At 37.8% G+C, this 14070-nt stretch overlaps 1 protein-coding gene across 2 annotated transcripts in view; it reads right to left on the bottom strand.

The window, feature by feature from the left end:
• Window positions 1-14070, bottom strand: part of GABRB2 (gamma-aminobutyric acid type A receptor subunit beta2) — a 218564-nt gene that overhangs the window by 9865 nt on the left and 194629 nt on the right. Inside the window, exons 6-8 of one of the 2 annotated variants that reach the window (XM_075009449.1) lie at window positions 6659-6796; window positions 4621-4773; window positions 3339-3583 (exon numbers count right to left, since the gene is read on the bottom strand). In XM_075009449.1, the coding sequence (XP_074865550.1) occupies window positions 3339-3583; window positions 4621-4773; window positions 6659-6796 (536 nt within the window). Of the gene's footprint in view, window positions 1-3334; window positions 3584-4620; window positions 4774-6658; window positions 6797-14070 lie in introns of both variants that reach the window. The other variant, XM_075009450.1, reaches the window with a different exon arrangement.

The raw sequence follows: 14070 nt of genomic DNA on the forward strand, positions 1-14070 counted from the left end.
GAGGTGAAATCCTGCTGACTTTCAGAACCCACAAGCTGCATACAGATCACAGGAGGCCACCGCCATAAAAGAAAACCCCAGGTGCCTTCCTACTGATTCTGTAACTCCCTACTCCTAGATATCGAGAAACAAGTGGAACTGCACTGCCAGTTTTAATGCCTTCTCTGGAACAGTTACATGGAGGGGAGCAAACTGGGATCCTGAGCATCCTGAAGGACATGCTGCTACAATTGCAGAAGCAGGTAAAATGTACTTTGTTGCAGGAGGGAATGAGTGGTTGAAAATAAAAAGACTGGTAATTTATGGGAAAACATTTTAAAATGTTTGCTATATAAGTTAAAGTGGTGGCTAGAAAGAGATTTGATTTTTATTATAATAGGAGTTAAAGTATTTTTATATGGCCTAAGCAAGATTTGTTTTATTCTTTTAGTGGTAAAAAGTGTGTCAGAATTCCATTTTCAAACACACACACACACACACACACACGCACACACACACACAAAATGTGGGCGTGTTTTGTTTATTTTTAGTAGCAGAGGGGAGTCTGTCTTGCAAGATTTGTGGGATCCAAGGTTTTTGGTCCTGGGTGCAGGAGAAAAATGCAAAAACCAATGTAGAAGTGGGTCGAAGCGGGTATCGTAGGGTGGAATTGAAAAATAACCCTGCACAGGGCCCAACAGGGGAGTTCAACAGTGCAAGAGGGAGATGTGCTCATTTTTTCCACTGATTCCTCCTGGGAAGACTCAAGGATGCAGATCATGTGCATTTCTACTAGGGATAGGGGAATTATAGCAAGAAAAATGTGAGCATCTGCTGGTTCCTTTATTAAACCTTGATGAAATACTATTCCACGTTTCTTGCACCAATGGGTAGCTGTAGAAAATATAAATCAACCAGTCTGACAAATTGCAACATTTCCAGTGATTATGAACTCTCTTTCTAGCCCTCTTCTCTATGATGTTTGTAGTAATACAGCAGCATGACAATTTAAAGTCTCTGGGCTAAGTTTTCAACAAGGATCCAGAATTTTTGTGCTTCTCCAAACAGCTTCTCACTGTAACTGGGAACTGAAAATTCCTTTGGCGGGGCAAATTCTCATCTAGGAAAAGAAGCCTGTGAGAGCTCCTGCTTCCATTGACCCTTCCCTGCCAAAAATAGAGGGTGCATTGTGGAAGACAAGAGGCAGGTTGGAACCCTACTTCATTCCATCGACTCCCACCTGGTGTAAGTTAGAGCAGGCCTTAAACTGCTTCAGCTTAGTACCAGCAAAATAGGTTGGTCTGAAGAAGTGGGTCTGTCACACAAAAACTCACCTAATAAATTAGTTTGCTAGTCTTTAAAGTGCTACTTTACTGCTTTTTTGTTTAGGCCAGAATCAGGAAGATGCAACTGACTCCCAGACACCTTCCATTTCAACACAGGAAAGAAACTGACTCACAAACACTCCTTAAGTTGAATGAAAAGTTTAAAACTGAGATTCTCCAAACGTAATCCATACCATTGTGCCTGATGTTAAGATTAACGGGAGCTGCACCCTGAGCAAAACAGATGCAGTTTATCACTTTATGAAGTTATTGATCATTCCATTATGTGTCTGTGTATGGATATCTATACAGAGGACAGCACAAGGGAAATTGTGAACTACAAGAATATACAGGGCAAACGGCACCCAATAGTTTTGATGACATTGCAGTCATTGTGTCCTTGAACCTATTCATTGTCCTCAGCTGATTTTGAATTAGGCCTTCTGGGAGCAAAGATGTGTACATTTATGCACGGATTGGGTTCATTCAGGATATATTTTGATTTTCTTGAGAGTCTAACAAGAAAAAAGTGGATTTTGATATAAGTTTACACAAAATACGAGGCTGGGTTTTTGTGGGGGCATGGTTCTGTTTGTTAAAGGAAAAACAGTTTAAAAAAAGAATTAAATAAAATCGTATGATTTTTTAAAAATTGGTTTTAATTAAATTTTATTATGAACACTGAAATGATGAAGGGTGAAGGGGATGAATTGTAAGTGTGACATCCAAGGTAAATACCAATCCTCATGAATTTGCCTTAAATTGTTTCCATATTATAATCATTAGATAAAAACATTTGGCTTACGGTTTTCTCATATTACTAAAAAAACCACCCATATCTAATATATACAATGTGAGCCATGAAATATTATCCTCCAGTTGAAAACATTCACTCATGAATGCTTTTTTAGGCACCAGCTAATAGTGGAATATTAACTCCTACTTTTAAAAATGCATACCACCTCCCATCCTCCTACACACACATTCAGTACACATCAGCATAAAAATCTGCACAAAATATTAAATATTTTACCCCCAGAGCTGTATGAAACGTCTCCATTTCCACATATGCAAACTTTCTCTAGTTTTGAATTTGGGCTCTTTGAGTTTCATGTAGCGTTACAGAGGTGAAAAACCCAAATGAGAAGAAAACAGCAGAACCCATACATTTTATGCGGCTTCTGACTGAAAATTAGAATGGTGAGAAAATTCACAATTTTTGTTTTGTTCTGTGGATTTACACATGATAGTTTTTGCCAATTTTGTACGTGGTGATGGGTGATCACTCCCCCCCATTTTAATGCATGTGAAATGTAACCAAGACTGCTACTTTGAACAATAGCCTTGTTTTCATTACACGTATGGAATGTATGCCCTGAAAAAAGCTTGTACTTTAGCAACTTTTTCCCCACCAAATGGGTCCACTTTTCATACATAACTAATTGTACAAAAAAGTGACACCATAATTCTAAATCATTTTGTGTAATTCCAAGAATATTTTAGGTACTTGTAGCTGATAAGCAAATTCACCAGGCTTCAATGGCTACCTTAAAAACAAAAACAAAAACAAAAACAAAAACAAACAAACAAATCCCATCACGTCAATCTCCTGGAAAAGTTTATGGTTCAAGTTTTGGGTTTGCTATGAAGGTTTCATACAGCTCTTAGTAACATGAGCTTATAGCCATCATTTTGGTTGTGCTCATTAAGGTCTCTAAGAAACAGGTTAAATCTTTCTTGTTTATTTTGAAGCTTTCCTACCATCATTTCAAGTGAGAACACATCTCTGAGCTCAGCCTATTCTGAGCATGTGCTTTTAAAAGAACATTCTAACCACCATAGCTCCAGCTAGAGGGCAGCACATGTTGCTGAGATAACTAAGTTTGATGTCTACAGAGCTAATACAGGCTTCTAATAATCCTACTTGAAACATTCTATATAAGAAATCCTATTTTTCAGCTGTTTGGAAGTTGTGGATCAGCTGTGGTTGCTATACATTACTAAATTATACCCCCCCCACACACTTCAATTTACCTTATTGACATCCATTCGCAATTTCTCATTGTTGGCACTGGCAGCTTTTTCTGCTGCTTTCTTTTGTCGTTGAGGTCCCCTGCCAAAGAAGATGTAGTTAACCAATGCATATTCCAGAAGGGCCATAAAAACGAAGACGAAGCATCCCATTAGATACATATCAATGGCTTTCACATAGGGAATTTTGGGAAGCGTCTCTCGAAGATGGGTGTTGATGGTTGTCATAGTGAGCACAGTTGTGATTCCTGGAAAAAGAAAATTCCATGGATTATAGTCATGTTCATATTGTATCATTATAACTCAATCGTTAAATGCCAAACTGCAGAGAAGTTAGGAAGATATTTTTGTTCTTTATTAAAAAGCATGTTAGTGCAATTTATTACAGCGACAATTGTCTGACATCAAATACATAGTAATCCTGACTCATGCAAATGACATGCTTTCTTAATGTGGATCGCAGACTCTCCTAGCTACCTCAGTTATCACCTGCCAGTATAAACACACTACCTCTTGCCTTACTGCTTTCCTCAAAAATACTCTCAGAGGGGTAACTGAGTTAGTCTGTAACTTTAAAACAAACAAAAGCAGATTTGTAGCACCTTAAAGACTAACAATTTTATTTCTTAAGTTTCACGGGTAAGACCCACTTCATGAAATGACAATCATCATCGACAAGCACCATTCATATTTATATTTGCAATGTGTACTCAGGTACCCTGGTGAGGGGCATAAACAAACCCTCTAAAGTATACTTGATATACATAAGTATACATTAATAAGAAAAGCAATGTTCTCAGCATTAGTACTGAGAATTGGTTATGGAATTTAAGATAATACTATGGGGAGGAAGCCCTCCACCTAGGTAGGCAGAGGTTAGTCAAATGCATGGTCCTGCCACAATTGCACCTAGTTCACACCTGAAAGGAAAACAAATGGATATTCCATACTACAGTATTGTAGATTTGCTTTGGACAGCCATGAGCAGAAACAAATAAAGCACATATTCTTTTTAGACTAAAAACAAATGCAATAAAAACTGATTGAGACAATCAGGCTAATTCCAATTACAATGATTATATATTTAGATAATTCAGACATGAAATCACTTTCAATTTTTGTTCAAAATGTGATGATTTAAATGCTGAATCTCATAATACAAAACTTAACAAGCTAGGCAAAAATATCCAACAGAGATTTTTTTTCCCCAAATCATGCATTATACGTTACCCCAGAAGCAATATTCTACTAATACACTATTCATGAGAGGAGTACAAATGCCCACCTAAAGCAACTCTTGCAGCTGAAGCATCATAATTAATCCAGAACGAAACCCAGGATAGGATAGTGATCAGAATGGAAGGCATGTAGGTCTGCAGAATGAAGTAGCCAATGTTTCTCTTAAGTTTAAAGCTGAGAGACAGCCTTGGATAAGCACCTAAAAAGGGAATATTTAGGCATGGCCATGATTTACTTTTATATACTCTTAAAACTCTTTGTATCATTTCAAAGTATACTCACAATTGCCCTCTCTTGGGGACAACCAACTGCAGATTTTACAATATTCTGCAACAGTACTTGTGCTAAAGGTGTTGACTCAATATTACATAGATTCACAGCTGCTGACACAATCTGCTATAATCAGCTGCCAAAGTATATTTCTGAGTGTAGAAATGCGCAAAGGCTTCACTCTCTGGTGGCTACTGAATGTCATGCTAAGTGTAAAACAAGCTTCCCTATCTGAACCGCCTTATATACTAAGGAATATTGCACGCATGGTCTTCAGGGAAGGTGACAGTGACCCTGAGGCACAGGGTCATTGCCAGCCTATGCAAATTGAAATTCCACTGATCTGAAGATTTGAAAGCTCCTCTCCCATAGGGCTGAACTTCAGCCAGTATGAGCAAGAGAATGGGACACCCCTGAACTTGGTTAAAGACAGCCAGCAGCTGTGTCAGTTACATATGAAACAACAGTCAAATAAACAGTATGATTCAGCTGCCTCTCACATTGGTGTCACTACAGGTTGAACCTCCCTAATCCAGAACTCTCTCATACAGCAAACTCCATAATCCTGCATAATTTCAGTTAAGGTGGATGACCACTTATCATGAGTGTGGCCAAGCTTCCCATGGTCCCATGAAGTTTGTTTACAGCCACCTGGCCCTCAGTGTTCTGTGCTGTTCTTTAGCTGCAGTTTACCCTGAACTGTCTTCTAAGAGCCCACTAAGCAGTTGGAGTCTTAGTGATGTGCTAGAAAATATTGATCTCCTGTCGCCTGGCAAATTTTCTCATCTGGCACTGATCAGGTATCGAGGGTGCTGGATGAGAGAGGTTCAACCTCTACTGTCTTAAATGGCGTTACTTCTGATTTACACCAACATAAGAGTGGATCGTGAGGCTGTGTCCCAAATGGATCAAACATCCCATATTTAATTCCCTCAAATAATAAAGAAAGGCTACTCCTAGGGGAGAAATTAAACGACAAAAGGAATGAAGTGATCAAAATGGAAGCTAAAAGACCAAATAATATTCATACTGTTTATATTTCAATATTTCCCACTTCAGTTATGCTCCTTGCCTAGGAGGACTGAGTGTATCTCTGTTAGCACAGACCAGTGCCTTGAAGGTGGAGTTACAAAAAGGGACATGCTAATGGGACAAATCTACAAGGGCTCTACGAGCAATAAGAACCCAAGAATCATGTGGAGAAAATATTAGCTGCCTTTTTTTAAATACATATACTGGAAATTCTGCTTCCCCTCTTTGGGTTACACACCACTTTCCCAGCCCTGCAGAAGACCTCATCATTGATGACATAGGGAGATTTACAAAACCCTATTGAACAAGGAATAGAAGCTTTGCATAAGACCTCTGTAATTTGGCTCCATGAACCAAAACACAGAGAATATATTTAAAGGGGTTTTCCTGTGGACTAAGTTATGTCTTAAAGAATTTAGCTAGCCAATTTCTTCAGCTTTCATGGTGTAGAAATGTGCAAAGGCTAACTTACCTCAGAAGCCAGACCATATAGTTTACTGGCGTAAGGCATAATACAAGAAATTAATATTTCCTACTTAGAATGAGAGATCATAAGAGCCAAACACATGGGAATTCTCTGTGTCAATTCATCAGTGATGTTGTATGTAGCACACTGTGAAAATTTCATCAGAATAGATCACTTGCAAATTCAGAATAACTTCTTTAGCATAGTTCTTCCAAGTGTTCATTCAGATCAAGGACTGAACCCTTGCAACTAATTTATTTCTAAAACTATTTTCAGTGAGGAAATATAGTTACCCTTAAACTCCCCTTCTACAAACCTGTTGAGAAAACAACATTCTTGGTGATAAGTTTGTAGTCTACAATGGAGAATTGTGGCAATTCAATCTTTGTCACTCCTGTGACTGCATTATCACCCCCACGCCAGTAAAATTCAATGTCGTCTGTTGTATATCCATCTACAAAACAGGAGTAAAGGGTTATGACATATAGCAACACTGGTATCATGCAAAGTTGCAAAGAACAGTTCAGTGTGTTCATTCAGGAACTTGGAGTAATTTTAATTGTATGTCCTAAAATAAAAAATACTCATAATGTAATCAATGTGTATACAGTCACAATAGAGAGTCTAGTTATAAATATGTTTATTTCAAATGGTAATTTGAAATGTGTGTATGTACATATTTCTTTTTGTTGATTCGCTCAGGTTACTTTAATGACATAAAAGGATAAAAGTAAATTAGATAATACAAGTGCTCAGTACAGTTGGAGTCCAGTATACAGTGTCTTACAAATTTAAACAACCAGAAAATAGCATGTAATGGACATTACAGGCAGACCATCAGACAGATTGAATATGTAATTTCATATTCAACACTCAGAAGCTATTTTATTTATTTTTAATTAACAAGTAGATTCACCCTTTTATTGCCCAGAAATTAAAGGCCAAACACAATATACACCATTTTCATACTGTGCATTCTGATTGTTTGCTCCTGTGCTTTAAATAATGTATCTTTAAAATATTGCCAGTTCTCCTGAACTCCTTTACCTTTCATATTAGCTTCCTAGGGAATCCTGCCCTTCAGTTTTCTGAGTTTGTTGAAGTCTGCTCTTCTGAAATCCAGGGTCTGTATTTTATTGCTCACCTTCCTTCCTTTTGTCCGGATCCTGAAATCCACCATCTCATGATTGCTGCAGTGCAGGCTGACACCCTCTTCTATTTCTCCTAATAGTACTTCTGTGTTTGTAAGCAGTAGGTCAAGCTGCACATGGCCCCTGGTTGGTTTCTTCAGCACTTGCACCAAGAAGTTATCCCCAACATTCTCCAAAAACTTCCTGGATTGTCTGTTTGCTGCTGTATTGAACGCCCAACAAGTTTCAGGGTGATTAAAGTCTCCCATGAGAAATAGGGCCTCTGATTTGGAAGCTTCTCTATGCAAGACCCCAATACACAGGGCCAAAACTGTATGTGCTATAAAACCTTGCTTTATTCGGTGCATGTGGGTGGGTAGAGGGTTTCATGTTTTGTTAAGATAGGGCAGAATGTGGCCCTATGTTTTCAGCTGAGCTGTTGTTCTATTCATATTATTCACACTTCTGGGCTGACGCTTTCGGTGTGATTGCTTTTATTTTATTAGCGTTTGAAAAATCTGTGCATAACAGTTTGTTAAAGTAACTCATGAAAACAAACAAACAAACTTGAGTTCAACTAGAGAGGACCCAAAAAAAAAAAGATGGCTCATTTATTAAAACAAAACAAAAACACACCTTCTTCTCCTTTGTTTTACTTACAGGTCTTTTCCTCCTACCACCTGTTGGCTTGCCAGTGGAGCCAACTGTATTTTTGGTGAACAGCTTTTATACCAGTGCATCTTCTCCTTCTCTGCCTGTGAACTAGGCATTGCCATCAACAGAATTAAAGCTGGCATAATTCATCAGTGGCAAGCATCCACAGTGAATGTGTGTAGAACTGAGTCCTCACAGCGGTTCATGGTTTGGTATTGATAAATACAGTAAATATCTGTATTACTACCACCATGGAAGTCTAGGTAAAAGCCAAGTTCACAAGAATCTGTTAACAGAAGTCTGATCAGGTATAGTCCAGGAGGCATCAAGCAGGATTGAAGAATGAGTCATACTGATGCTTCTGAAGTGCTACAGTTGCCACAATAACCAATGATTAACATACTTTTTGATCTTCCCACCTGCTACTTTTTGCCTCTTTGGAAACTAGGGCCACTACAGAAAATTATATTCTTCGAAAGGTACAGAATGGACTTTGAGGGTTCAGAGAATTAATTAAAATATGCAAAGCTTCTCTAAAACAGCCATAGTTCAGACTGGGTTGAAAGTATTCTAGATATTGTCCTACTGTATTGGCTAAAATATCCAAATTACATAGTTACCCTAGAGATGGGGATTATTTTGTGTGTTAGGGATAATAAGGCATTTCACAGCTTATTTCTTCCTTAAAAGCTGCCTAAATACAAAACACCTCCTCCCCAAATCCCTCATTTCTTTAATTAACCCTTTTCCATTTTCTCCACAGCCTGAAAATATGTAATAAATATATATGGAGGAATGTGCAATACTTTAAATATTTCTTTCTAGCAGAGAGAGACTAGAATTCATGGGCTCTATTAACTGCTGAGAATATTTAAAGAATACATAGGTAAGCCATGCATTTTTTCACTTTGCCACATCTTGGTCTTTGACTGATAGCACTGTAGTTTCTGAATTAATGGACTGTATCTGACATGGAAAATTCAACTGACAATCCTCTAAAAGGTTTTCCACTCCCTTTATATTCATCACTCCACAATGTTATAACTACTAAATGTGCATCACACATTTTTAGGGTTAGTCCTTTGGTCTTCCAGCTCCTTCTGCATGTTCTAAAACTCTGTGTTCTCCACCTAAGTTTTTACCACAGATTTTTTCCCCCCACAAAACTGGTTGTTATCTAAAGCTGACTTCACTTATAACTAAATCTGTTGTCATTTTCCCCACTGCCATCTGGAAAAAACACTTTATTTTTTCAACCCATGAAGCAGCTACTTCAGAATGAGGAGCAAATTGATTAATTCTTACCTATCCAGGGCAGCAACTGATGACAAAGATGGGACAATGGATACTAAAAAGCTGTTTCTACTCTCTGCAGTATCCTTAATTTCAAATGAAATGAGGAAATGTGCTTTTCATTCTCTCCCTCTCATAAAAGGGGGAAAAGCTAGGGTAAGGGGTGAATGGATGGACACTGTGAAAGATAGATTTGGGGACAAACTACTATGTTTTCTTTCAACAATTCCATACATATTTATCCTGAATAAATGTTCCTTACTCTATTTACTCAGGTCTCTGGTTATACTTACGACCTAAATGTTTTTTGTTTTTTTTTTTTGTTTTTTTTTTTAACCAAAGATGCCTGGAGATTTTGCAATTCTGAAACAGATCACGTCATCATGATTCCCTCTGCACTTTCATATTCTTGGTTTCTTTTCCAGGAAAAAGTTGAATATTTTAATGACAGAAAACTTTTTCTCCACTACCATGTCTATTAGATCTTTAGAATCTAAATTTCCATTTTCAAAGGAAAATAATAAATGCAGAAACAAACACACAGGCCAGCAAAGTAAAGAGAGGCAGTTTTATGCAATGAAAAAAATGTAAAAAGTGTCTTTAGAGAGATTATAATAAAGCAGTTTATATGATTTATTGTGCAGTTTACTTCTATTTATAGGAATATTATTAGGAAACAACTTCTGCTCACACCATTATTCAAATTAGCATTTAGTTAATTTTAACATTAAGCTCAAAATTTTGGAATATCATCTCGAGGTCTCTAGGATTAATCAATCATATAGGTTGATGTCAGGGTTAATTACTGTACTTTAGAACCTACTTTAGAGTAGAAAGAGAAAAAAATAAATTAACAAAACAAGTTTATTATTGTCTATAATCTATGTGCTGTGTACATATTAAAACACCACAGTAATTAATCTAATCAAACTTTTATGAAACACAACTTGTTACTAGTCCTTTTCCGAATCTCCTCAAATAAATTTTCTGACACACTCCAACTCTGCCTTTGTCTCTTCAAGAAAGAGTCTCAGTCAAACAACCCTTGTGTTCTCAGTGGAAGTTGCCAAGTACACTTCTGGAAGTCTAGCTACTTTATTTAAGTACATTGGCAGGAGCTGACCTTTTTGGAAAAACTTGCTACAGAATTCTAAGCAAAAAATTCCAAAACATTCAGTTTTGCTGTGGGAAAGCTGTGCACAACTCTGCTTTTTTAAGGCACGACATTTGCGCTAAAGAGAAGTCTAAATGGGTCTTTGATGGTGAATGAAAAAGATGTTAATATCCATCAGTAACATAAGAAAGAATGTTAGGAAATATTTACAAGCATTAAGAAACACTTCTTTCCCTTTTCTATGTAGAATGAATTGTCCCATTGATTTCACTGCATAGAGAAAGAGAGAGGAATATTGCTGGGAGGAAGTGGGGGTTGCAAATGAATGCCATTATGTACTGCTAAACTACCTACAGGTAATCTGAGTCAAATCTAATATCTCCAAAATATCTGCCAGTAAAATGAATGGATGCATTCATTCTCCCAGTGGATGTTTTGCCAGTAATAGTTATGGGTCCAATTATATATGAATATAATATACAATGTCAGCAGGTATACAGGCTTCAAGACATCTCTATTAACTAGTTAAAAGATGCTCAGCCAAATTTAAAGAGTAATAGCAGCCTGGAAAAAAATCAACTTATAACAGTGATAAAGAAAACATAAAACGAAATAGCAAGGGATCAATATTTCCAAATTTTCAGAAAACTTCTGGATCCTGAACACCAAGTATGTAAAACATCCAGGCAAATACTTAACCATTCATTTTGCAAAAGAAGTCTCCTAGCAAAAGGCACTATCTATTTGATTTAAAATGTAACATGATTGTGAGAGAGTTCTTATTCTACTGTATATTACACTGTAAATAAGTGTGTTACTGGGAATGACTGATTGCTTTTCTCTCCTAAATTGTTTATATGTCATCTGAAGCACGATTCACTTCACATTTAGAAAGTCTCATTTCTCATTCCCATTATTTGTCACACAGCAGCAGTAAACTAAATCAGTACATTGTCTCTTGCAAATATGTGGCCTGATTCTGTGAAGTGCTAAGTGTTTTCAGTTCTCACTAAGTTGAAGAGTAAGCTGGCTTAATATCTCACAGGAAAGGAACAATAAACGATGGAATATCCTGAAAGAAGAAACAACCACGTGAAAACGATAGAGAGAGCAATTTACTTTTTACAACTTAACACGAGTTCATGCATTTATTACTCCAGTTAAAATGTGAAAACACTATTAGTGAAGACTGAATATTTTTGCATTTTTAAATCAAGAAAAAGTTAATATCTACAATACACAAAAATAAACCTTTGTGAGAAGTCTGTATGTCTACGGTGCAGATTATTGTATGGAAGTACTTTTGTTTATGCACTGCAACAATAGTTAAGAGAGCTGGGCTATTTTCAAAATATGCACACACCTTATATTGCAGACACATTCAGATAATGTGTATGTATTCTTCTCTACTATGAATTTGAGAGAATACGTCTGTCTGTCTGTCCAGCTGTGTGTTCATTTGTTGAGGAAGTCCTAAAGAGTAAGGGCTAGGAGCACCATATTTGGTATACAGCTTCCTCTTATCATAACTTAAAGTAAAATAAGGGTTTGATTGTGCCAGGAAAACGGGATGCCCCTGGAAGGGGACTACTGTTCATAAAACCATACAGAATAAAGACGGAATCATCAGGCAGATGAAAGAGGCTGACTGGGGGTGTCCCTCTGTCATGAACTGTCCCGGCCCTGAGCCTCCTACCCACCACCCAGGTACTCTATAGTGAGAGTGGGACGGGGCGGGGGGGCGGTTGGAGGTGAAGCTCACCACCCTGATTTGTATGGGAACATTCAGGTCCAGCCAAAGGTTTTGTGGGGCCCAATGCAGCACACTGACAGTGGGGCCTTTCTGGTGGGCGGTGGATGATATAATTAATTGGAGTGCAGGGCCCTGAAGACACCAGGCCCAAGGCGCCTTGCTCACCTTCTGGATGAACCTGGACCTGCTCCAGTCAGGAGGACATGCACTCCTCCACCAGCCTTAACCTGGCCCCAAGCTGCTCAGGTGAGAGAGAGAGCTGTGGTAATCCTGTCTCCCTGAGGCAGCCTGAGTACTAAATCCCTCATAACCAGCCTTAACCCACAACAATGATTTAAATGAAGACTGTGCATTTTCATTTTATTTTCCAAAAATCAAATATTAAACATGTTAAGGACCTGGGCAACGCTGGTTAAATCTTCTACTAATATGTAAAAATGGTAGACAGTGGCTCATATTTAATATATAGCACTGCAGATAACAATAAACAAACCACAAAACAGTGAGAAACTGTTTGAATCTACTAGACAAACCCAGGGGAGGGCTTTGACTCTGGCTGTCTCTCAGATTCTGAGGTAGTCACTGTCAGACATGAGTTATCACACTAATCCCACATTTGTGGAGCCACATTAACTGCAAGGTAACAGAAGTCTATTGTGAGCCCTTTTCAGCTACCTCTGCTTGGTCCTGACCCAACTGACAGCTATAAGATAGAATACATTGTCCCTGAAACTGACATATACTTTTAACAGTTATATATGTCAGCAAATGTGGCAGAACAGAGTGGGCAGAATGTGACCATTTCCTTCCTCTGTCGGGCCTGAAGCCCCAAGACATAGACAGAACTGATGGCGTATGGCCTGGCTCCTCTTTAAACACACTGACACAGACACATCAGAATGAGGCTGCAGGTGGCTTGTGAATGAAACACAACTCATTAGAGTGACTTTTTCTTCATTATCACAGAGTAGCATAAGTAGGCAAAATATAAATATGCTGGTGATTTTTTATACAGAAATAAAGCATCTATCTGTTCTCAGTTATGAACATGAACTGTATACAAAGAACTATTTAGAAATAATAAAAAAAAAAAAAATCTACTAATCCACTAGGAAGGAAAGACTAGAAAGGTATTCTAGGTCTCATGCCCTGTCTCTGTCAACTAGATTTTTTCTGGCACACCAAGGATGTAATCATGAAACAATAGCCTCCCAAAACAAGAAAATGGAGAGAACTGTTGGATGAGATTAAATAACAGGTTGCATGCTTTCACTAATAGTACACAAGTTTGTCAGAAGCTACTGGGCTTTAATGCATATGCACCTATTCAAATAAATGTGTTGCTCTATAGGAAGTCTAGTCCAGGTTCTCGACATCTGTAGATCCTTTACATTGAAATAAATCATATACAGGAAAGGCTTTGAAAGATGAAAATTGAAATATCTAATACAGTATATGGTTAAGGAGATTAGCTGTGAAGGTAACATTCTTCATTTTTATCTGCCTGTGTACAACCTGCATCAAGTGGTTTCTTTCATGGTGCAGTAACTATTAATAACCTAAAATGGTATTTATAAATTGTCATCAGCATTTTATAAGAACATAAGAACATAAGAATGGCCATACTGGGTCAGACCAAAGGTCCATCAAGCCCAGCATCCCATCTGCCGACGGTGGCCAATGCCAGGTGCCCCAGAGAAGGAGAACAGAAGACAAGTGATTTATCTCCTGCCATCCATCTCCTGCCCTTGTTATGAAGGCTAGGGCACCATACTTTATCCCTG

Source organism: Carettochelys insculpta, chromosome 15 (genome assembly GCF_033958435.1).
Source record: "Carettochelys insculpta isolate YL-2023 chromosome 15, ASM3395843v1, whole genome shotgun sequence".
Classification (NCBI taxonomy): Eukaryota; Metazoa; Chordata; order Testudines; family Carettochelyidae; genus Carettochelys; species Carettochelys insculpta.